The 26,594-nt window shown below is 45.9% G+C and overlaps 1 protein-coding gene across 1 annotated transcript in view; it reads right to left on the bottom strand.

Annotated features, from left to right (window-relative positions):
• SHMT2 (serine hydroxymethyltransferase 2) overlaps positions 1-26,594 on the bottom strand; it is a 106,822-nt gene that overhangs the window by 58,359 nt on the left and 21,869 nt on the right. Inside the window, 4 exon segments of the mRNA XM_040425720.1 lie at positions 14,334-14,415; positions 17,520-17,720; positions 21,676-21,755; positions 23,574-23,747. Of these exon segments, the coding sequence (XP_040281654.1) occupies positions 14,334-14,415; positions 17,520-17,720; positions 21,676-21,755; positions 23,574-23,747 (537 nt within the window).

The raw sequence follows: 26,594 nt of genomic DNA, 5'->3' as shown, positions 1-26,594 counted from the left end.
TTTGATACAGTTTTTGAGGCCAAAGACAGGAGTCGATTCATTAAAGGGGAGAAGATTCAGGCCATTTATGTTCCGTTCCAAAAATTGCATAAAAAAAATATAAATAAAAACATGCACGTGGCAACCCAGCCTTAAGGAACATCATGCAAATGGCCACATCTGTGCTGAATACTCATTTTATGTTTCACTGCAGCCATCTACCTATAGAGCCGAATAAAATCGGATCACACACTCTGATAACCACTGCTCTAGAAACAGCATTAAACCCTGGTATGTCCACTGACATTTTTCAGTGCCAGCTTAAAGGCGGTTTCTGGTACTAACATTGATGTCCTGGTTGAATAGGAGCTGAGCTGCAGTACCCAAGAGCGGCCACTGCACAGTGTACGGTGCTGTGGAGTTCTGGCTGCATACACGGTTTACTTCTGGACCCACAATGATCTAATATTGATGACCTATTCACAGGGCACTAATATGCTGGTCCCAGAAAACCCCTTTAAGGGTAAATGCACCTGGTATGGATTACGTGTGATTTTCCTGCGCCAAAAAGCAGCAGCGTAACCCCATAGAAGCAAAGCAAAAAAAAAGACAAATCTCATTTACATTTTCCTTTTTTTTTTCTTCATGCGGAAATGGATCTGCGGTGCTGATTTTGAAATCCGCAGCATGTCAACTGTGCATATTTGAGCTTTTTCAATGCAAGGCTGAGATCTGCGGCAAAAACCACATCAAATCTGCACCTGTGAGTAACACATGCAATTTTTTTGTGGATTTAGTGCGGAAACGCACAAAAAAAAACACTGCACGGTATTCCAGTTTTTAAATCTGCATTTATTTGCAGATTTGTATGCAGAAGATCCGCATAATATCTGCTCAAAAACCAGTTTTGGTGCATTTTTTGCTGATATTAACAGCCCCGTTGAAGTCTATGGGGAAGACTACACTACAGAAGGTGCAGAATCAAACAATTGACATGCTGTGAATTTAAAAATCTGCTAAACAGGTCAATTTCCATGTAGAAGAAAAATGCGGTTTTCTCTTGCAGATTTCACCCTTTGGCTTTTCAGCAAAAACTGTGTGTAAAACAAGCAGTTTTTTTGCAGAAAGGCACAAAAACTGCAGCAGATTTGCTGGATTTCAGTCACATTTGAACCTGGTCTAAAGGTTCAAGGGTAAAAACACAGACAAATTTAAACATTTGCTGGCATTCAATGTGCCGACAAGGCATCAGACACCGAGCAGGCACAGATGAGGTCAGCATGAATTCCAACAACTAATAATGGGTGGCATCGTGCGGAAGGACCTCTCCGAATAGTCACCCAGCAACGTGGAGAAGAGACAGACAATAGAGCTTGGTCCTCAGGACCGCTGTCGTAAGAAGTCTATAAAACCGTGTAGGTCATCAGGCCCAGCACACAACTTGGTGAACCTGGTCCAAGATTTCTAGGAATACCTAGACATCGCCTACATTTTCTCAGTACTGCACTGCGGTGCTCATTTTTACCGGGTAATATGGTTCTCTATAGGGAGATCGCACATCCTGAGTGAGAGGTATACCAGAGGCAAAAATGTTCTTGCTCATGAACCATTTAAAATAGGGATACTCAACCTGCGGCTCTCCAGCTGTTGCAAAACTACAACTCCCAGCACACCTGGACAGCCTACAGCTATTAGGGCAAGCTGGGAGGTGGAGGGCCGCAGATTGAGCATCCCTGATTTAAAACAAGATCGGCCATCTACATGAGATACCAATCAGCTATCTCTCCCAACCAACCCACCCATACATACGCCTCCTCAGCTAAGCATGCATGTGCTTTGAACAGGGAGAAGGGCACCTCTGGTGATGACTTATTTTTCCAATAGAAAAAAAAAAAGTATCAGGCATGTTGAAATCCAACAGCCCCTTAATTCTCTATAGGAATGCTTTAAAGAGGACCTTTCACCGATTATTACCCTATGAACTAAGTATACAGCCATGTAGAGCGGCGCCCGGGGATCTCTCTGCACTTACTATTATCCCCGGGCGCCGCTCCGTTCTCCTGCTATGTCCTCCGGTATCTCCGTTCCCTAAGTTATGGTAGGCGGAGTCTGCCCTAGCGCTGGCCAATCGCATTGCAGAGCTCACAGCCTGGGAGAAAATAACCTCCCAGGCTGTGAGCTCTGCGCTGCGATTGGCCAGCGCTAGGGCAGACTCCGCCTACCATAACTTAGGGACTGGTATCTCCGCCTACTATAACTTAGTGAGCGGAGATACCGGAGGGCATAGCAGGAGAACGGAGCGGCGCCCGGGGATAATAGTAAGTGCAGTGAGATCCCCGGGCGCCGCTCTACATATCTGTATAGTTAGTTCATAGGGTAAGAATCGGTGAAAGGTCCTCTTTAAATGGTAGAGTGCTATACCTGGTATCTCCAGCAGTCCCTTAGAGAATGGATGGAATGGCAGCCCGCAGGCAAGACTTAGGCCTCTTTCACACGGGCGTTGCGGAAAAATGTGCGGGTGCGTTGCGGGAACACCCGCGATTTTTCCGCGCGAGTGCAAAACATTGTAATGAGTTTTGCACTCGCGTAAGAAAAATCGCGCGTGTTTGGTACCCAAACCCGAACTTCTTCACAGAAGTTCGGGCTTGGGATCGGTGTTCTGTAAATAATATTATTTTCCCTTATAACATGGTTATAAGGGAAAATAATAGCATTCTGAATACAGAATGCATAGTAAAACAGCGCTGGAGGGGTTAAAAATAAATAAAAAAAATCATTTAACTCACCTTAATCCACTTGTTCGCGATGCCCGGCATCTCCGTCTGACTCTTTTACTGTATAGGACCTGTGGTGAGCATTAACTATAGTTTAAGGACCTGGGATGACGTCACTCTAGTCATCACATGGTACGTCACATGATCTTTTACCATGGTGAATCACCATGGTAAAAGATCATGTGACGTACCATGTGATGACCGGAGTGACGTCATCCCAGGTCCTTAAACTATAGTTAATGCTCACCACAGGTCCTATACAGTAAAAGAGTCAGACGGAGATGCCGGGCATCGCGAGCAAGTGGATTAAGGCGAGTTAAATGATTTTTTATTTATTTTTAACCCCTCCAGCGCTGTTTTACTATGCATTCTGTATTCAGAATGCTATTATTTTCCCTTATAACCATGTTATAAGGGAAAATAATAAGGTTCGGGTCTCCATCCCGATCGTCTCCTAGCAACCGTGCGTGAAAATCGCACCGCATCCGCACTTGCTTGCGGATGCTTGCGATTTTCACGCAACCCCATTCATTTCTATGGGGCCTGCGTTACGTGAAAAACGCACAAAGAGGAGCATGCTGCGATTTTCACGCAACGCAAAAGTGATGCGTGAAAATCACCGCTCGTGTGCACAGCCCCATAGAAATGAATGGGTCGGTATTCAGTGCGGGTGCAATGCGTTCACCTCCCGCATCGCATCCGCGCGGAATACTCGCTCGTGTGAAAGGGGCCTTACAGTTCCGCTCATATTGGGGAACAGGATGCCCATTCTCATGAATCAGTGGCGGGTCTCCACCAATCAGATACTTACCCATTTTCCTGGAGACACGTGAGAAGTTATAAACGTGGCACATCCCCTATGTATTAAAAAGGGGAAAAGGCCATGAAAGATATGACCAAGGCTACTTTCACACTGGCGTTTTCGCTTTCCGTTTGAGAGATCCGTCATGGGCTCTCACAAGCGGTCCAAAACGGATCACTTTTGCCCTAATGCATTCTGAATGGAAAAGGATCCGCTCAGAATGCATCAGTTTGCCTCCGTTCAGTCACTATTCCGCTCTGGGGGCGGACACCAAAACGCTGCTTGCAGCATTTTGGTGTCCGTCTAATGAAACTGAGGCAAACGGATCTGCTCTGACACACAATGTAAGTCAATGGGGATGGATCCGTTTTCTATGACACAATCGAAAACGGATCAGTCCTCCATTGACTTTCAATGGTGTTCAACACGGATCCGTCTTGGCTATGTGAAAGAGAATACAAACTGATCCGTTCTGAACGGATGCATGCGGTTGTATTATCTGAACGGATCCGTCTGTGCAGATCCATGACGGAGCCGCACCAAAAACAGAGTGTGAAAGTAGCCTAAGGAGTCATGCACACAGTCTTAAGTATTTTGCGGTCTGAATCTCGGATCCACAAAACACAGATCCCAGCTGTGAGCATGCAGCAATTTGCGGAACGGCACGGACAGCCTTCAATGTAAATGCCTATTCTTGACCGCAAAGTGTGGACAAGAATAGGACAGGTTATATTTTTTTTGCAGACCACGGAATGGAGCAACGGATGCGGACAGCACACGGCGGCTCGGATGCGGACCAAAACAACGGCCGTGTGCATGAGGCCATTGTGTGTGAAAACCAGGTGTGGGTCAAAAACACAGAACAGGTGCAGATCTTTCAGTTGATTGCATGAAAGCACCCTGAAGGTACGTGTACATGGCGATTTTGGCCGCAACAGCTGTTGTGCGACCAAAGATCGCAGTATAGGAATGAATAGGGCCGCAGTTGACTCGCATGTTTGCTGCGACTGCTACATACAAATCGCAAGAATTCCAGCAGTGTTGTATTTTTTTTTTAACTATTTGAGTGCCGTGGTCGCAGCAAACAGGCGAGTCAACTGTGGTCCCATTCATTCCTATGGGTGCGACATGTGCTGCAGCCAGAATCGCTGTGTAGACGCACCTTAAATCATACGGCTCTCACCCTAGCGTTAACTTGTAGATACACAATTTTGACTCTAGAGCCAAGTTTTACTAATACTATGACATCGTGAGACCACGATACAGAAAACGTCCGCCACAGACAGGCAAGTGGGATCTGCAGAAGTGCTGCGTACACGGTCAGAAATAAATTCCACCGCTGACAAAAGATTCAAACGTGAAAATAAACCACCACAATAGACTTTATAAATGGAGGAGATCCAAATCCACAGAATGACTATTACCTCTGCAATCACAGCTCATTGTCTGCAATCTAAAGAGGCTTCATGACATAATGAGAAAGCAGGCGGCGGGTGCGGAAAGCTTCACTCCTCGCTGCTACTGGTTTGTGTGGGTAGTACATGGTAGATTGTGTGCACGTCTATATACCGTATCTCTAGAGATGATATCAGACAAACGACAGATAGAAATCTTTTTTTCAGAAAGAATAACCAACATTTCAGATATGAGATATATTTCAGCATGATGGAAAAGGGCATTTTACAACGTGTCCCTCAGCGGCGGGCGGTCTGCCAGCCTGTGATACACGTGGTGCCGGTAGAAGGGTTTTTACAAACTTCTAAACCTTATAAATTTAGGCATTCATAACATCCACTGTGTTCACCATGGTCTCAGGAATCAGCATATTGAGAAGCCATCAGAATCAGATAGGCGACTCTTGGCACCCAAGCCTTACCTGAGAAGGTGTTGGGGCGAGTGCTGGAGCCCCCGCAAATGCTCAGGCCCCTCACACAGAGGTTCGGGCAGCCAATAGCAGGCCACAACAAGAACGAGCCTCCTTACCATCGCGGGTGATGCTAAGGAGGCGGCTCGTTCCAGTCACAGCTAGATGTTTTGATCCGGGGACATAAAGCGGCGGCCGCGCAAAAAGAGCGATGCAGGTGCCGGGGAGTGAAGTACAATCTGTGTGAGGGGCCAGGACATTTGTGGGGTTGGATAACCCCTTTAATTAAATGGGGCAGCTGACCTGCACACCGTCTACCTAATAGAAGCAATACAGGGTATTACAGCTTCAGCCAATTCACTTGAATGAGATAAAGCTGCATCATCCTGCACTAGTGCAGGTAGATGGACTGAGGCAAATATGGAAGCAGCTTCAGTGCCCCGCGAGTGCCACTGCCCCCTACAGACTGCTGATCTGCAGGGTGCCGACAGTTGACCCCCCCCCCCTCCCCCACCGATCTGGTCCTGTCTTGAGAATACAGTATAAGTATGCTGATCCTCTAATAATAGAGCGTTCCCTCTTCCTACATGCACCTTACCTTCATGTTACAATGGCTTGGTGGCAAACAATCATATGTAACGCCTGATTTATGCAGCCCTCCTCCTGCACCTTTTACCAACACAAAAGACATTGGTTTGTGTCTGGAAAAGGGGACCTGGACGAATTTTACTGCTACTTTTCTAAACAGAAGCACAGCGGTGATCGCTGGATAGATCACCAGCACCTCATCAGTAAAGCTGACCCGCGCCTAGGCCACATGACTGACAGTCATGACGTCACAGGCCTAGGGTAAGCTGCGAGAGCGCCGTAGTGCGCACAGGAGCGCCGCTGCCTTCTCAAACAGCTGATCAGTGAGAGTCCTGGGTGTCGGACCCCCACTGATCAGATGCTGATGACCTATCCAGAGAACAGGTCATCAGTTACAAAGAGTCGGATAACCCCTCTAAGGCTATACACACAGAACATGAACCAGGGGGTCACTTTAAAAGTGGGTATCCAACACCTATAATGGCCCACAAAATCTCCGGGCCCCTCATACTGGTTATACATCTCCCCGACATGGGGATCAAAATATTCGCTGACAGAGGCGAGGGGCTAGCCAATAGCAGGCCGCGACGGGATCAATCCATAGCCAGATGTTTTGATCCACACGACGGGGAGACGCAGCGGCGGCCATGCAGGCATCAGAAGCAAAGTGGGTGCTGGCGTTAAAGGGGTTCTGCACTTTGTTTTAACTGATGATCTATCCTCCGACACCCAGGACCCCCACCGATCAGCTGTTTGAGAAGGCAGTGCTGCGGCCTTCTCACTGTTTACCGCTGGCCAAGTGACGTCACGACTAGTATCAACTAGCTTGGGCGGGGCTAAGCTCTGTTCACTTGAATGGAGCTTAGCCCCGCCCACGCTTGTTGATACCAGTCGTGACGTCACTGGGGGGGGGGGGGGGGGGGGGGGTGGTTTGGAGAACCCCTTTAAGATTAAAGTACAACTCAAAGTGCCACCCCGGTTCTTTGGGGGTGTCCAGTATTGCAGCCCAGTGCCACCGAACTACCACACATAACCTGGGTATGGGTGTGAATTTTTTTTTTTTTTTAAGAAAGCAGCCATGTTTTTCTGAATAGAGCATTTTCCCCAATGAGGTGCACAAATACAGTACTTCCTTTATCATATCTTTATATATCCCAATGTGCCATTACTTTTCCCCCCCGATGCTGTATATGGTGCCATTCCGACTGCGCAGCTTGACAAAGAACAGCTGGGGTGCTGAAACCTGTGCCTGCCTGATGGTGCCACAACTGAATTACAAAAACTTCCCAATGCCATTACAATCGTTCCAGCGTTATTTAGAATCTGGACACAACAGGTTTTTCTCCAGTTGTCATCTTCAGTCTAAAAAGAAAACTTTCTAACTACCTTACATTTGTGTTCTGTAATAAAAGACACAACATAGCCCCCGGGAAGCAGAAAGCAGCGGGAGAACAAGGCGACATTATGAGCAGGCTCGGAAGAACGGAGACTGTTGGAAAGACGATAATTATTTCTTTACATTTATTACAATGACCACAAATGATCCAGCACCACCGAGGAGATATTCTCCCCTTTATTCTCCATAATAGTCCTTCTGATGAATCCGTGAGCCTTTCCTTCAGAAGGAAAATGTTTATGTGGGGGAGGGGGAGTGCGATCATCTGCATTTCAGTGTAAACTAAACACCACATCTTTCCCTCTCGCTGGCGTAGTTTACTTTTATTGATTTGGGAATGGCTTTTATTTTTATGTTATGTGTGTGGGTCTGCTTTTATGGCAACGGACTATTTCTCGCTGTTCACACTTTATTACTATTCTTTATTTTGTACTAGCTTTCAGGTTTTTCATATGCTGATCATAAAGGGGTTCTACACCTTTTGATTACTGATGATCTCTCCTTCAGCAACTTCCAGCTGTTGTGAAACTACAACTCCCAGCATGCTCCATTCACTTTTATGGGAGTTCTGAAAACAGCCAAGCAAGTGTGCATGCTGGGAGTCGTAGTTTCACCACATCTGGAGTGCCGAAGGTTGCCGATCCCTGGGATAGATCATCAGCATCTAAATGAACCCGCGACGATCAGCGGCAACCCCCTTCACTTCAATAGGGCAGAGCTGGGTGCCGTCCACCAAAAGGATAGATCAGTGATCAAAAGGTGTACAACCCCTTTAATGTTTCCATGCCATCATTTGCATTTTTGCAAACATACTCATCTTTAGTGGGTCATTTTCCTTATAGGGCATCTGTCAGCAGATTTCTCCCTATGACACTGGCTGACCTATTACATGTGCACTTAGCAGCTGAAGGCATCTGTGTTGGTCCTATGTTCATATGTGCCCTCATTACTGAGAAAAATGAAGTTTCCATATAGGCAAACGAGCCTCTAGGAGCAACGGGGGCGTTACTGTTACACCTAGAGGATCGGCTCGATCTGTAACTGCTGCTTCCTCTGCACTTTGATTCATAGAGCCAGGCATGATAATGTTTTCCCTGCCTGGCGCGGCAGTAAAAGAGAGAGCAGAGCCTCTCGGTGTAATGGCAACACCCCCGTTGCTCCTAGAGGCTCATTTGCATATATTAAAGGGAACCTGTCAGTGGCAAAAGCCAGCCGTACCTTTTAAGTAGACGTCAGTGAGTTTCTAATGATGATTTTCTTACTGCATTCTGATGAGGCAGAAGTATGAAAAACATTCTTTTATCCTCCGTCCGCGCTATTTTCCAGTCAGGCTTGAAGTCAAGGGGGCAGGGTCCTCCTTGCTTCAAGTCAAGGTAACCGCGCCCCCTTCCCTGCGCCTTCTCCCGTGACTGACAGCGCTTATGCCCGACAGAAGGCTGGCTTTGCCGAACATCCGGCTGTCAGTCACAGGAGAAGGGGCAGGGAAGGGGGCGCGGTTACCTTGAGTTGAAGCAAGGAGGACCCTGCCCCCTTGACTTCAAGCCTGACTGGAAAATAGCGCGGACGGAGGATAAAAGAACGTTTTTCCTACTTCTGCCTCATCAGAATGCAGTAAGAAAATCATCATTAGAAACTCACTGACGGCTACTTAAAAGGTACGGCTGGCTTTTGCCACTGACAGGTTCCCTTTAAAAACACAAATTTTTCTCAGTAATGAGGACACATATGAACATGGGACAAACACAGATCCCTTCAGCTGACAAGCGCACATGGAACAGGTCAGCCAGTGTCATAGGTACAAACCTGCTGACAGATGTCTTAACTATACTTCCCCGCTGTATGAAAATCAGCCTTCCATTTTATACACTGCTCAAAAAAATAAAGGGAACACAAAAATAACACATCCTAGATCTGAATTAATTAAATATTCTTATGAAATACTTTGTTCTTTACATAGTTGAATGTGTTGACAACAAAATCACACAAAAAAATAAAATGGCAATCAAATTTTTTAACCCATGGAGGTCTGGATTTGGAGTCACCCTCAAAATTAAAGTGGAAAAACACACTACAGGCTGATACAACTTTGATGTAATGTCCTTAAAACAAGTCACAATGAGGCTCAGTAGTGTGTGTGGCCTCCACGTGCCTGTATGACCTCCCAACAACGCCTGTGCATTCTCCTGATGAGGTGGCGGACGGTCTCCTGAGGGATCTCCTCCCAGACCTGGACTAAAGCATCTGCCAACTCCTGGACAGTCTGTGGTGCAACGTGATGTTGGTGGATAGAGCGAGACGTGATGTCTCAGATGTGCTCAATTGGATTCAGGTCTGGGGAACGGGCGGGCCAGTCCATAGCATCAATGCCTTCATCTTGCAGGAACTGCTGACACACTCCAGCCACATGAGGTCTAGCAATGTCTTGCATTAGGAGGAACCCAGGGCCAACCGCACCAGCATATGGTCTCACAAGGGGTCTGAGGATCTCATCTCGGTACCTAATGGCAGTCAGGCTACCTCTGGCGAGCACATGGAGGGCTGTGCGGCCCTCCAAAGAAATGCCACCCCACACTATTACTGACCCAATGCCAAACACCATTACTGACTCATGCTGGAGGATGTTGCAGCAGAACGTTCTCTACGGCGTCTCCAGACTCTGTCACGTCTGTCACATGTGCTCAGTGTGAACCTGCTTTCATCTGTGAAGAGCACAGGGCGCCAGTGACAAATTTGCCAATCTTGGTGTTTTCTGGTAAATGCCAAACGTCCTGCACGGTGTTGGGCTGTAAGCACAACCCCCACCTGTGGACGTCGGGCCCTCATATCACCCTCATGGAGTCTGTTTCTGACCGTTTGAGCAGACACATGCACATTTGTGGCCTGCTGGAGGTCATTTTGCAGGGCTCTGGCAGTGCTTCTCCTGTTCCTCCTTGCACAAAGGCGGAGTTAGCGGTCCTGCTGCTGGGTTGTTGCCCTCCTACGGCCTCCTCCACGTCTCCTGATGTACTGGCCTGTCTCCTGGTAGCGCCTCCATGCTCTGGACACTACGCTGACAGACACAGCAAACCTTCTTGCCACAGCTCGCATTGATGTGCCATCCTGGATAAGCTGCAATACCTGAGCCACTTGTGTGGGTTGTAGACTCCGTCTTATGCTACCACTAGAGTGAAAGCACCGGCAGCATTCAAAAGTGACCAAAACATCAGCCAGGAAGCATAGGAACTAAGAAGTGGTCAGGTCACCACCTGCAGAACCAGTCCTTTATTGGGGGTGTCTTGCTAATTGCCTAAAATTTCCACCTGTTGTCTATCCCATTTGCACAACAGCATGTGAAATTGATTGTCACTCAGTGTTGCTTCCTAAGTGGACAGTTTGATTTCACAGAAGTGTGATTGACTTGGAGTTACATTGTGTTGTTTAAGTGTTCCCTTTATTTTTTTGAGCAGTGTATATATACACACACATACACACACACACACACACACACACACACACACACTGCTCAAAAAAATAAAGGGAACACAAAAATAACACATCCTAGATCTGAGTTAATTAAATATTCTTCTGAAATACTTAGTTCTTTACATATTTGAAAGTGCTGACAACAAAATCACACAAATTAAAAAATGGAAATCCAATTTTTCAACCCATGGAGGTCTGGATTTGGAGTCACAATCAAAATTAAAGTGGAAAAACACACTACAGGCTGATCCAACTTTGATGTAATGTCCTTAAAACAAGTCAAAATGAGGCTCAGTAGTGTGTGTGGCCTCCACGTGCCTGTATGACCTCCCTACAACGCCTGTGCATGCTCCTGATGAGGTGGCGGACGGTCTCCTGAGGGATCTCCTCGCAGACCTGGACTAAAGCATCTGCCAACTCCTGGACAGTCTGTGGTGCAACGTGACGTTGGTGGATAGAGCGAGACATGATGTCCCAGATGTGCTCAATTGGATTCGGGTCTGGGGAACGGGCGGGCCAGTCCATAGCATCAATGCCTTCGTCTTGCAGGAACTGCTGACACACTCCAGCCACATGAGGTCTAGCATTGTCTTGCATTAGGAGGAACCCAGGGCCAACCGCACCAGCATATGGTCTCACAAGGGGTCTGAGGATCTCATCTCGGTACCTAATGGCAGTCAGGCTACTGACCCAATGCCAAACCGGTCATGCTGGAGGATGTTGCAGGCAGCAGAACGTTCTCCACGGCGTCTCCAGACTCTGTCACGTCTGTCACATGTGCTCAGTGTGAACCTGCTTTCATCTGTGAAGAACACAGGGCGCCAGTGGCGAATTTGCCAATCTTGGTGTTCTCTGGCAAATGCCAAACGTCCTGCACGGTGTTGGGCTGTAAGCTCAACCTCCACCTGTGGACGTCGGGCCCTCATATCACCATCATGGAATCTGTTTCTGACCGTTTGAGCAGACACATGCACATTTGTGGCCTGCTGGAGGTCATTTTGCAGGGCTCTGGCAGTGCTCCTCCTGTTCCTCCTTGCACAAAGGCGGAGGTAGCGGTCCTGCTGCTGGGTTGTTGCCTTTCTACGGCCTCCGCCACGTCTCCGGCTGTACTGGCCTGTCTCCTGGTAGCGCCTCCATGCTCTGGACACTACGCTGACAGACACAGCAAACCTTCTTGCCACAGCTCGCATTGATGTGCCATCCTGGATAAGCTGCACTACCTGAGCCACTTGTGTGGATTGTAGACTCCGTCTCATGCTACCACTAGAGTGAAAGCACCGCCAGCATTCAAAAGTGACCAAAACATCAGCCAGGAAGCATAGGAACCACCTGCAGAACCACTCCTTTATTGGGGGTGTCTTGCCAATTGCCTATAAATTTCCACCTGTTGTCTATCCCATTTGCACAACAGCATGTGAAATTGATTGTCACTCAGTGTTGCTTCCTAAGTGGACAGTTTGATTTCACAGAAGTGTGATTGACTTGGAGTTACATTGTGTTGTTTAAGTGTTCCCTTTATTTTTTTGAGCAGTATATTTATATTAGCATAGCATGTAGTGAAGCTGTGTGTGTACAGGGTGCATGTAGCAGAGCAGGAAGCCTGGCAGGGACTCGGTGACCGTCTCTGACTCATTCGATTCTTTTAACTAATAAACTCTCAGACGATTCTATGAGTCCCTGCAATAACTATACATTGTAATTACATCAGTCTGCTCCACTGCATTCACTGCAGCAGAGCTGTGTTTGCCAGGAGCGAGTCCCTCTAAAGGTGTTGTGTCTGTCTTCTATGGCCCTGGTCCTTCCCTTCCTGCCTGCAAGCTGCACATTGATCTCTAAAAGCAGGCATTAGGGCAAGAAGAAATATACATTACTGTATGGTGGCCACAAGACTATTATACTGAGGAGGGGCTTTAAAAATTGTTGTCCTGACTCCTTACAGTAGCGTCTCCTTGTGGCCCCCATACAGTATAACCTCTCCTTGTGGCTGGCCCCATACAGTATAACGTCTCCTTGTGGCCGCCCCATACAGTATAACGTCTCCTTGGAGCTGCCCCCATACAGTATAATGTCTCCTTGCGGCTGCCCCATACAGTGTAACGTCTCCTTGTGGCTGCCCCCATACAGTATAACGTCTCCTTGTGGCCCCCATACAGTGTAACGTCTCCTTGTGGCCACCCCATACAGTATAACGTCTCCATGTAGCTGCCCCCATACAGTATAATGTCTCCTTGTAGCTGCCCCCATACAGTATAACGCCTCCTTGTAGCTGCCCCATACAGTATGTCTCCTTGTAGCTGCCCCCACACATTATAACGTCTCCTTGTAGCTGCCCCCATACAGTATAACGTTTCCTTGTAGCTGCCCCCATACAGTATAACGTCTCCTTGTAGCCGCCCCATACAGTATAACGTCTCCTTGTGGCTGCCCCCATACAGTATGTCTCCTTGTAGCTGCCCCCATAAAGTGTAACGTCTCATTGTAGCTGCCCCCCATACAGTATAACGCCTCCTTGTAGCTGCCCCCATACAGTATAACGTCTCCTTGTGGCCGCCCCATACAGTATAACGTCTCCTTGTGGCTGCCCCCATACAGTATAATGTCTCCTTGTAGCTGCCCCCATACAGTGTAACGTCTCCTTGTAGCTGCCCCCATACAGTATAACGTCTCCTTGTAGCTGCCCCCATACAGTATAACGTCTCCTTGTGGCCGCCCCATACAGTATAACGTCTCCTTGTGGCCGCCCCCATACAGTATAATGTCTCCTTGTAGCTGCCCCCATACAGTGTAACGTCTCCTTGTAGCTGCCCCCATACAGTATAACGTCTCCTTGTAGCTGCCCCCATACAGTATAACGTCTCATTGTAGCTGCCCCCCATACAGTATAACGCCTCCTTGTAGCTGCCCCCATACAGTATAACGTCTCCTTGTGGCCGCCCCATACAGTATAACGTCTCCTTGTGGCTGCCCCCATACAGTATAATGTCTCCTTGTAGCTGCCCCCCATACAGTATAATGTCTCCTTGTAGCTGCCCCCATACAGTGTAACGTCTCCTTGGAATGTTATAGTTCTGTTTTTGGGCCTTTTGGTTGGTCAGTGGTCAGAAAATACATGTGTGTGTATTTTATTGTTAAAATTAGTATCGGTAATTGGTATCGGTGAGTACTTAAATAAAAGTATCGGTACTCGTACTCAGTCTTAAAAAAATGGTATCGGGACATCCCTAATTGTAATCTATGGATCAGCAGATCACGTGAACAGATAACCAGATGCATGTGTTCATATTAAAACAGTACATTCCACCACTGATTTTTCAGTGCCCTTTGGAACAATTGGCGGCCATGCTGCAACTACTTTTCATGTTTCTTTTGCAGAAGTTTTGAAAAATCTCCACCTGCTAGTCATGTTCGCCCCTGTCCTCGCAGTATTAATAAGGCTAACAGAAGTGACTTTCCTTTCAAAGTACTTACATTTAGCTTGTAAGGCATAGATTCAAAGTAAATCGAGGTAGCAGATATGCGCTTCACATCAGACATGTACCCATGGGTCAAGCTTGAAAAAATAAGATATTGTGAGGTTAAAATAAGACGATAAAACAATGCCACCTATTACATGAACTTTCAATGCAGTGTGCAGGTCCCTGCCTAAGGCTACATTCACGCAAATGAAACCTTTTTTAGTATCGATTGAAGTCAATGGGTTTATTCACACGGCCATTTTTTTTTTATTTTAGTTTAATTATTTTTTATTTTTAACAGCCAGTGAATAGCGGCCGTAAAATAGGAAATGTCCTATGTTTGGCCAGACGGACCCCATTGAAATAAATGGGACAGTTTTTTTTTCCATAGTCATTTAGACAGGAGTGCACCTGTTAAATGTCTGTTAAAAAGGGTACAAAGGGCCTTTCAAGGGTTAAAATAAAATAAAAATAAAAAACAAAAACACACATCTCATCTACTTGAACGAGCAGGGACACTCATTTCTTACTGGATGCTGCAGGAAATGACCTGCGCTGACATCATGCTCAGCTAACATTCAGTGAGGAGCGAGTGTCCCCGCGCATTCAAGCGGATTTTTTATTTTATTTTTTTACACAAGCAGAATGAGGGGCATTATACATATTGGTGGCCACTAATGGAGGCATCATCAATAATACTGGGGGCCACTAATAGAGGCATTAATCATACTAGGGGGGCACTATGGGGGACATTATGCATACAGATGGCACTGCAGGGGTTAGGATAAAAAAAAAAAAAAAAAAAAAAAAAAAAAAAAAAAAAAATCGAAATTTTATTAACCCGTTTTTAAAAACATCTGGAGACATAGGAAGCTGTCGGAACGCCAGAGAAATTCTTTGGATAATATGGCCTCATCTAAATGGGCTTTTTGACCAAGCTGGCAGACCATGAATATAAGTGGGATATATCATATGGTCCGTTTGGTCCCACATTTACATCAACGTCTGCGTATCCGATCCTATGTTCTCCATATGTATCATGAGTATATCTTTTGAATATCTATTTATGTAATGGTTTACCCATGACTGTTTTCTGACCCCCTGATGAACCTAACAATAGGGGAAACGCGTCGGGGTATTGATGAGTAATAGCCTGGGAACATTGTGTCATCAAATTTTCCTTCTAGGCTTCTCATAATGGTGCTGTAGGATTTATCTTTCCCTCTGCACTTTTATATTATTTGTCTCAGTTTTTCATCTATGTGGGCTGTGTATTACACAGGCATCGTTTGGCTGTGACACAGTTAATGTCCGTTATCTATGCGGGACAGCCAGATATCACTTATTGAGAGGAGGGTATACATAGGGCAGTCAGTCCAGGAACGAGGACAGGGAGTCTCCACCATCAGGGGACGGACGTCCCTGGGCTGAGTAGTGATTCAGGGCGAGTATAGGGACAGACTAGTTATCTACATACTCCCCTGTATACTGCCCTTTGTACACCATACCTCTATAACCAGATCACTGGTTGGTTATCCCGTGTAAACAGTGTTTATATCTGTATATCGTTTGTTTCACAATTTGTTTCACTGGTGAATCACAAAGGTGGTTTTATTTTATTTGATTAAATCAGTAAAAGTTACGTTTTAAAGGGTCAACTCTGCTGGAACCTTCCGTTTTTAAAAACAGATGCAAAACTAAAACTAATTGTTCCCAAGCTTCAATGACCAAAGTACTAGGTGTCTATGTATCCATATGACGCAACCGCAATGCAAGTCACTGACAGCTGGCATGAACGCACACACATGAACTGATTGGAGGCTACAGGCGATTTATAACCTTTTGGTTAGGCCTCTTTCACACTGCCGTAGTGCTCCCGTGGCCGTATTTCGGGCCGCATATGGCGGTTCGGCAATACATGGGGCACCAGTCGTGTGCATTCTGCATCACGGATGTGGACCCATTCACTACGGAGTGCTTCCGTGGGGTTCCGATCAGTGTTTCCGTTCCACGAAAAAAATAAAAATAGAACAGACGGATCCATTCAAGTTGAATGGGTCTGGATCTGTCCCGGCAGCCGCACAGAAGTTTATGGTCCCCAATGCACGTAACTGAACCAATACGTTCATGTGAAAGAGGCCTTAGTCAACATTTCCAAGCCTTAGGGAGAGATTTATCAAACTGGCGTAGAGGAGAACTGGCTTAGTTGCCCATAGCAACCAACCAGATTCCACCTGTCATTTTCCAAAGGCGCTCTGAAAAATGAAAGGTGGAATCTGATTGGTTGCTATGGGCAACTAAGCCAGTTCTACTTTACACCAGTTCTGATAGATCTACCCCTTAATACGCATCTATTCCAGAGCCAGACAAATCTCAGGGGCCAGGTAACCAGTGTCACCAAACTTACCTCTTTTCTACTGACGTGTATGTAATTTCTCATTGCCTGGACACTTAGAAGTGTAAACTGCCTCTTAAAGGGGCTGTCTCACTTCAGCAAATAGTATTTATCATCATGTAGAGAAAGTTAATACCAGGCACTTACTAATATACTGTGATTGTCCACATGGCCTCCTTTGCTGGCTGGATTCATTTTTCCATCACACCATACACTGCTTGTATTCAGAGGTTACGATCCAGCAGCGGTGGCTGTGCTTGCACACTACAGGTAAAGGTGCTGGACACACTGGTTGCCGGGACCGTGGGAGTAAGCATAGGCTGGTACTTTTTCCTATAGTGTGCAAGCACGACCACCGCTGCTGGATTGAAGGGTGGTCCTATTCATGGAAACGAGCCGTGCCTAATGTGATGGAAAAATGGATCAAGCCAGCAAAGGAGGCAATCTGGACAATCACAATCCATTAGTAAGTGCCTCTACATGATCAATGCCATTTGCTGAAGTGAGGCAACCCCTTTAAGATGTACAGAATATTCTGCACCCTGATCTGTATATGCACTGCATACCGCCAAACTATACTGAAATGTGCATTTGTAGCTATTGTCATACTGAAAGGTGACGACAAACAAGACATTTAAAAGGTTCTTAACTATAAATGGCGCGGTAAACCAGATGGTAACTGCGACAGGAATAGTATTTTCTTCTCAAACATGCCCTGATGCAAAATCACTGATGCAACAAACACAGTTGGTTTTTAAGTCTCTGGATTAATCACAATGTGAACGTGAGGTAATGCATACTTACTGCCCTCCATCTGGAAGATCGAGCCCCATGAGGCGGTCATGTGGCTGCAGCAGAGCGGTGTACGCTGCAAAATTGGCGGGAGACCCAGAATACGGCTGCACGTTCACACCCCACTTTCCTGGGTCCAGTCTGAAGGCTTCCAATGCTCGCTGCTGACAGAGCAACTCTATCTGATCCACCACCTCAGCCCCTCCATAATATCTGAGGAAAAGACAGACAGAAGCTGTTGACTGCCTCTTCAATAGTTAAACATTAAAGGGCTTGTCCCATGAAAAATATTCTACATTTTTCAAACCAGATACTGAATCTGAATACTTTCATAATTGCATGGAATAAAAAAAAAATAGTATAGCCGCAGAGTTATTCACTGAAATCTATCTGTATAGCGCCACCCGCAGTTTGTTCTTTTCCCCTATTTTTCTTTCTCCATCGAGCTCACTGAGGTGGTCGCACACACTCAGTTTAAATCAGCTGTCACCAGCCATATCTTCTGTTTGAAGCTGTGGCCGTTACAGGTAAAGAGCTGCAGCAGAAAGGACACACCCCTTGAGATGCTACGCTGAGGATTATCTAGCGAAGCAATTGGAGCAGTGAATGTGGAAATCTCTGGACCCACATGTGATACAGGGCTGGTTCGAGCTTTGTTAGAAAGGTACTGTCATGTACTACACGATGTCTGATTTTCATTTTTTACATCAATCATGGCATAACCCTTTTCATCGGAGGAGGGCCCAGCCGTTTATACTTGTCCTATTCAGAGGATGGGATAACTTTGTATAGTGGTAAAACTCCTTTAATTTTTAGACTTCAGGGCAGAAAGCAGTCAAGTTATTGATATGCAGCCTGGATCCCTCTTAAAGGGGTTGTTTGGTTTCAAACTGGACAACTCAGGGGATCAACCTGTAAAAAAAAAAAGAAGAATAGACGATTACTTACCTGATAGATCCCACACTGTTGCTTCGGTTCTCCTGGCTGCAGTGGTGACTTCACTTTGACAACATGTTACCACAGCAGCCAATCACTGGCCTCAGTGGCGCACTAAAGAGGCCAGTGATTGGCTGCAGGAATCACACGTTGTTGATGTCATGTCACTGCTGCAGCCAGGAAAACAGAGCCCTGCTGGGTGTACTGGAGCAGCGGTGCGGGATCTGTCTGGTAAGTAATCATCCATTCTCTATTCTTTGAAACTAGACAACCCATTTAAGGCCTCTTTCACACGAGCGTGTCCAGATAAGGTCCGGATGCGTTGCGGCAAACCCGCGCAAGTAGGTAATTGCAGTCAGTTTTGACTGCGATTGCGTTCCGTTGCTAAGTTTTTATCGCGCGATGCGTTTTGAAAAACTGAATGTGGTACCCAGACCCGAACTTCTTCACAGAAGTTCAGGTTTGGGTTCAAGGTAGTGTAGATTGCTATTATTTTCCCTTATAACCATGTTATAAGGGAAAATAATACATTCTGAATACAGAATGCATAGTACAATAGGGCTTAAGGGGTTAAAAAAATTAAATAAAAAAATTTAACTCACCTTAATCCACTTGTTCGCGCAGCCGTCACTACGTTCATCACATGGTCCGTCACATGATCCATCACCAAGGTAAGAGATCATGTGACGGACCATGTGATGAGCGTAGTGACGCCATCAAAGGTCCTATTCCTCACAGAACAAGACAGAAGAGATGCCGGCTGCGTGAACAAGTGGATTAAGGAGAGTTAAAAAAAAAAAATGTAACCCCTCAAGCCCTATTGTACTAAGCATTCTGTATTAAGAATGCTATTATTTTCCCTTATAACCATGTTATAAGGGAAAATAATAAAGATCGGGTCCCCATCCCGATAGTCTCCTAGCAACCGTGCATGAAAATCGCACCGCATCCGCACTTGCTTGCGGATGCTTGCGATTTCCGCGCATCCCCATTCACTTCTATGGGGCCTGTGTTGCGTGAAAAACGCACAAAATAGAGCATGTGCGTTGCGTGAAAATCACTGCTCATGTGCACAGCCCCATATAAAAGAATGGGTCCGGATTCAGTGCGGGTGCAATGCGTTCAACTCACGCATTGCACCCGCGCGGAAAACTCGCCAGTGTGAAAGGGGCCTAAGTGTGTGGTTCTGATTGGAGGAGGATGGAAGGAGAACACACACTGATCATCTACTCGGTCATCCAACTTTTAATGAAGATAAGCAAACACTGCAGATGAGTGAGAAAAAACACAAAAACTTGAGATGCATGGCCAAGTCCAACAGAGGCCAAAGTTGGCCAGACATATAGACGGTAGGTAGGCGGCCAGACACCGGATCCTCCCATTAACGCGCGTAAACAGAGCAGCGAAAAGGTCAGGCTTTTCATGGAGCGTAAAGGTGTGAAAGGTTTCCAGACATCTCCAGCGCTCATGCCAAGGGAAGACCAAAGATTGGATGAAGAAAAGCCAACACTAACAAGAGACTAATAAGGTCCATTACCACCAGCTTTAGTCATTCCAGCCGCACGTTAGACGTGAAAACGGTTGTCCCTTAACGAGGACCTGTCGCCTCTCCTGACATGTCTGTTTTAGCAGTTACTTGCATTCCCCATGTAATAATTCTTTTCAAATAACTGTACACTGTGCCGTTCTATTATTCCTGCTAAAAGTTTCTTGGGGGGGGGGGGGGCCTGCACAGTCTGACACCAGCAGCACTGACTGGATAATGTCAGACTGTGCAGGGACACACCCTGAACTGGTAACCACTATCTGGAATGCAGTCTGCTGGCAATGCATTCATAAAATTCTAGCAGGAATAACTGAGGAATGGAGCAACATAGAGTCATATGAAAAGGATTGTTATTACATGGGAAAAGCAAGTAGTTACTAAAACTGATGTCAGGAGAGGTGAGGGGTCCTCTTTAAGTAGCTTCCTTGGTTTTATTAAAGTGACACTTCATCATTCCACTATGAAACAGTGTGCAACTTCTAAAAAGGGAAACTTTCTCCTCTACTAGTACCAAGTATCAAGTATGGTGACAGACCCGCTGATTACTTTTACAGTAACGAAAGGTAAAGCCAATGCTGAGACTCATACCTCTGCCCTCCTCCACCTCCTGACTGGCAGGTTTCGTTCACGTTCTGCACAGAGAAGATACCCGCCAGTCATGGTCAGGCGGCGGAGCCACGAGTCACCTCCCTTGCAGAGCAGGCGCACGCTGCAAGGTTTTGCTCTGTCAGTACTGTAAAGGTGCGTCAGGCTAGCCCACAAGTGACCGCCCGCTGGAATCAGTGGGTCGCCAGAGGGAACAGCTCTCTGGAAGACACGGATGCCCCATGAATGTCTATACAGTTGCGCTGTACTGTCATTGACTTCCACTGTTAACAAAAGAAAAACATATCAGCCCAGACACTTAAGCAGATGAATGCAGTTTTTTCCTATTCACTTCAATTGTATAAAAAAAATTCCAATATGAATACCTCACCTGCGTGCCTCGGGTAGTGACGGACAGGCTGTGCCTCATCTGCTGAAATTCTGTGCAGCGCCCGACAGAGAAGAGCCCAGATTATCCTTCCCTGCCGATGACTGAACGTTTACAAGTAGGGGAACGTGCATCTGATGAAGGGGATAGGGAGGCGCTGGCCGGACTCTTCTCTGGCGGTGGGCGACTCTTTACCAATAGGCGCTGCCAGAATTTAACAGCAATTGCTCTGCACGCATATCGTTTATTCGCAGATGAGTGTCACTACTCGAGGTAATTATAAGTTACCTATCAAATCACTATACCAAACCCATCTTCAGTACCTCTCTCATGGTTAAAAGTGTTTTCCAGGATTTATATACTGATGACCCATCATCAGTATCTGATCGGTGGGGGTGCAACACCCGGGACCCCTGCCAATCAGCTCGCAGCTCACCAACCACAATGTCGTACATTGTATAGAAGCTGTGCTTGGTATCGGTGAGCTGCTCCAAGGCCACGTGACCGGTGAACGTGTGGTCACTCAGCCTGGGGAAAGTTGTGGCACTTACAGGAGCGCTGCTGCCTTCTCAAACAGCTAATCAGAGGGGGCCCTGGGTTGTCGGACCTCCACCAATGAGATACTGATGACCTATCCTTAGTACAGGTCATTAATATTAAAATCTCGGAAAACCCCTTTAACATGAACAATATCACTGGGTGCTGTTACTGACCTCTTTCCAGGATAGCCCTCAGAGTATTTGTTGTTGAGGCAGGAACCAAGTGCTTCCAAAGCCGCTCGACTGCAGAAATTCTATTAAAAAGAAATATTTTTACAACATAATATTGGACCTTTGTGACGTATGAATTCTATGTGCAAAAGAATAAAGAATATAAGTATATTAAACCTAAAAAGGCAAAATGCAAACAATGCGGCCACATATTTACACACGGACGGAAGGAGCTCATAAATGGCGACATGCAGGACAATCCTGAGATCGGTGAGCACATTGGACAGAAGATCCACACGACTGCACAGTACATGGAGATATGCAGATATTCTTTTTAGGTTGAAGGATTTGCAATTGACGTTGCTGTTAACACAACATAACCTCCCCTTTGGGGCTGATGAACCTTTTCCATAACTACACCATGGCCGAGGTACCAGAATGTGAAATGAATGTGCACCTTTTCACTTTTTTTTTTCAGGTCTAAAGGTTCTGTACTGAATGATTTCATAATCTCTCTTGTGGGAACAGCGCTCCGTTCTTCTGATACAGCACTTCTTATGCCTTACTTCTCTACAAGCCTTGTTCTGGTCACTACAAAGAGAGCTTAATTTATACCTGTCTTTGGTTAGAAGAGTTTATTCAGGCAAGAAATGTTCACATCCGCATCACATTCAATAGGCCAATTTACATGTCCAATTTTCCGCACAGAGAAAAAACGTAGGTACTGCTTTGGTCCAATTTTCGCAATAGACTCTCCCATTCAAGTCAATGGGTTCACGAAAAAATACATGAACAGCCAAATAAAAATAAATATATATATATATATATATATATATATATATATATATATATATGCATTTTACATTGCAAATCTGTATAAGCCCTAAGGTTATTGGCTGCTACAACTAAGAGCCCCTTCCTCCTCAGTCCACTAAACCAGATATGATAAGATTCAGTCCTTTACAATTAGTATTCTCAACATGGATATTTACACATCTACAGGACATGCTATCAATGGCTGGAGAACAGGGCACCCCAACCAGCCCAGTCAGGTGGCCATTGGCCTCCACCAACAGACGGAGTGGAGAGGTGGTGAGCCAAGCATACGATTGTTCCAAAACTGCCCCAAAATGAATGGAGGAAGCTGCCCACGTGCATGGCCATTCATTCGCTCTTCACCTGTAGCAGGTGGACCTAAATCTATCAGATTCATATGGCGTGCCCTTTCTGGAAACACCCCTATATTGAAGTTCTGCTCCTTCAACAAAAAGCATGAGGGGTTAAAGGTAGATTTACATGGCCTGATCTTTGGGTAGATTATTGGGTTTCTGCAAAAGCTCGTTCCCGACAATCTGCCCATCTAAATGTGCCACTGATTACCCGATGAGCGAGTGATCCTGTTGTTGATGCAGGCACCTAAATTATCATTTCTGGGCAGCAGATCGTGCGGTCTAAACAGTGATCTGCTGCCCAGAGACAATACAGCTGTAGGAGGACGAGCAATCGCGATCCCTCGTCCTCATACTGTGGAGGTGATAGCTACATATAAATGCGGCGGTCTCCTCCACTGAAGGAGCAGCCGGCTGTCAGGAAGGAAGCGTTCCTTCCCAACAACTGGCTTTAGCCTTAAGGGGAAGTTATCAATCATGTTTCCTGTAAAATCTCTACTTGTTCAGGAGCAGTCAGAAAACCCTGACAACTGAAAAGGACCATGGGCAAGTTTTGGTATTATTTCAAAGTTCCATTAAGAAGCCATTAATGCATTCAAGGTCTTGCACATGCCAAGACTTCAAACATCCTAACAAATATTCACAAACTGGAAGAATGTTCCCTCAGAAAGATTAGAAAAACATGAATTTTGGGTACATAACTTAACAGTGAGCACCACAAAAAACTCTTACCTCAGAGGCGATCATCTCCAGTCCACGGCACTGCCTGTCCTTCTCCTTCTGTACAAGGTCCCACATTTCAGGGTCATTCTCAGCCAAGCTTTCCTGCCCATTCCAGAACTGGCTCCCAGCTTGAGATGCAGGTTTTGTATGCTGGGCTCGCACATGGCAGCATCTTCTTAAAGGCTAGTATAGATAAAGAAATGACGGTCAGTTATGTAAGGACAGAATGATTGCTGCACTTTAATTTTAATTTCTGGAGTTTTTTTTACGTATTCTCTTTTTGTTGAATGTCTTTATCAGAAGACCAACCTGACCCCGGCTCAGAAAGATTGAATGCTAGAAGTGTATCATATCCCTTCTACACCGATCCGGCAAGAAGCAGGTCTCTTCAAAAGGTCTCTCTAAATTCCGCCAGAGGTAGCAATTAGCCTTGAGCGAATCGAAGTACACGAGGTGGACTTTTATCCTAAGTTCAGGAAAAATTGGATTCGCCACAAAGCTGAATTTCCTCGTGCTTCGTGGTAGCGAATTGATTTTCCCTAAATGGTTGTATAAAATAAAAAAATCACAACTACCTCATCCGTTTGAGCGCAAAGAGTCGGTCGCCGCCATCTTGATTGAAGATCTCACATGAAATCCTGTGTGCAGCGGCTGGCTCTTTGCGCTCAAAACGGATGAGGCAAGTATGATTTTATTTTACACTGTATTATTGCTGTCAGATGCCGCGATCAGCTAGGAACGCTGCATCAGAGGGGTACAGTGTCATTGCACCCACTACTTACAAAGAAATGCGCTTTGTGATGAAGCAATTAGTCAAGAAGCTAATTTTTTTGTAAAATTAGTCAAAGCAGCTGAATCTAATTTGCCGGATTCGGTCCCAGCTCCTGCTATCCACATAGGTTATCGTCATTGTGAGTTTTTTTTAACTTTTTTCTTTGAAAGTGTTGGACTGTGCTCCGTGTGAATGGAAACAATTTGTTCTGTACCATATTCTGAGGTTGTAGCGTTTTCTGGGAAAGGGACCACGGGTAAAAATCCCTCCTTCATTGCCTTTTAAGAGGTGCAAAAAAGATAGAACATCTCCTATTCTCGTGCACTCGGCCGGGATCCATGTTTTGCCGACTGCAAACACATACGAACGAGGCCTTATACTTTCTATATGCTTTTCCGATTTTGGTTTCCAAAACTGAATCAGGAAACCTGACCGTGTGGCCGAACCCTAAAACTCAGCGGGTTATTAATTAAGGAACTTGCGACTGTTTAGTTGTAAAAGTAGTCCCTTTTAATATCTTGTCACACCACAGACAGTTTAACAGCGTGTTCAGCGGTTGGTTGGGTGGGACTGGGGCAAATGTATTAACATTGATGTCTGGAATCAGGCACAGGCACTGCCTTAGATTTGCACGCCTCGTCATACATTAACCATATCTTACGGCAAAGCAGGAAGAAACGAAGGCTGGAGTAAAAAAAAAAAAAAAAAAGTTCTTCGTAAATGTTTTATATGAACTGCTGGGTGGAGAAGCGGTGGTGGGCAGAAAGTGAAGATAGGTGAGGAAGGGGTTGATGCTGCACACAACCTGTATTCAATTCATTCTAAACCCATTATAGCCAAACCCAGACCGACCGCAGCCCGCTACTGTGAGCGGAGACGCCGTTTAGTAAGACCGAGCTGTTATTTTCTCTTCCAGAGCTAAATGACAGCAAAGCCTGCCGGTCAAAACCTCAAAGAGAAGAAAGAAAAAAAAAAAAAACATCTAACTTTTAAAGCTTATGATCCAGCCCAGAAACAAAAAGGCTTAGTGTAACATGCAACGCATATGTAATCGCCTCAGCCTCCCTCCCAGCCTAAGGGATCTAGAGATGATGAAATCGCCTTTCCGAAATTGCATCAGCTGAATGATGTCTATACAGAACTTGTCAACTTTTACACCTACAGAAAAGTGATGGGAGAAACAAACAGTGGAAGAGCCTTTAACATAACAGCTCATCCGAAGCTGAAAAATACAGAGATAAGAGAAAAGCAAAGTTCAGAAAAGTACGGCATCTGTAATATTTAACCTGAAACAGCAAAGTGCCGCACTGTTCCCCAACACAGATATAGCAGAGCCAAGCTACAGCCCGCACACCGGCGTCCTTCACATTGCTGTGTCCAAATAATGTATCCATACTTCACCCATGATTGGTCCCAGTGTCTGTTTTTGCCCTCCATGTGCTTCTGCATCCATGCGGCCGAGCCGCATAAGATAAGACATGTTCTATACTTCTCCTCAATATACAGACCATGGAGCCATGTAATGGGTCCGCACAGTGACGCGCCCTGCACATGGCCAGAATCTGCGATTTGTAGACCGCAAAACACTAATGGTTGTGTGAACGTCCCCTCACACTTTGCGGCATGTGGGTGATAACAATTCTGGATCATCTACTCATCACTCTGTGCTGTACCAGTCCTGTATTATTCCTGCTAGAAGTTTACATATAAATTGCCAGCGGTCTGCAGTAAAGGTACTGCTGGGTGTTACCAGTATACGGTGTGTCTGACTGTCCAAGGACACCCCCCCAACTGGTAACACCCATCTATACCTTTACTGCACACTGCTGACAATTCATTCATAAACTTCTAGTAGAAATAATATAGGAATGGCACAACATAGAGCCATAGGAATAGATTCTCCAGAACGGATATTACATGGGGAATGCATGTAGTTACTACAACAGACATGTCAGGAGAGGGGACAGCTCCTCTTTAAGTGCTATCCAATGACATGAAGCCTGGGCGCCACACGCCTCTATCGATGGCTACTCATTGACAGAAGGGCTCTGCACACAATCCGCACAGAGTTCAAGTCCAAAGAACATCAGCCAGCCCTGTGCGGACTCCTCCGGCTCAGTGACTTGGTGCAATGTCTGCTCCGCTGCCCCCCATAGGGAGCGTGTACTAACAATCAAGGTCCAGCGCTTCCAGATAATAAGAAAATCCACACTCGGAGCAGTCAGGCCGGGACCGGCCAGCTGTGGCTGCTGGAAAAT

This window comes from Bufo bufo, chromosome 3 (assembly GCF_905171765.1).
Source record: "Bufo bufo chromosome 3, aBufBuf1.1, whole genome shotgun sequence".
Taxonomy (NCBI): Eukaryota; Metazoa; Chordata; class Amphibia; order Anura; family Bufonidae; genus Bufo; species Bufo bufo.
Note: the sequence above shows the minus strand (reverse complement) of the source record. Positions and strands in the feature narration are given on the sequence as shown.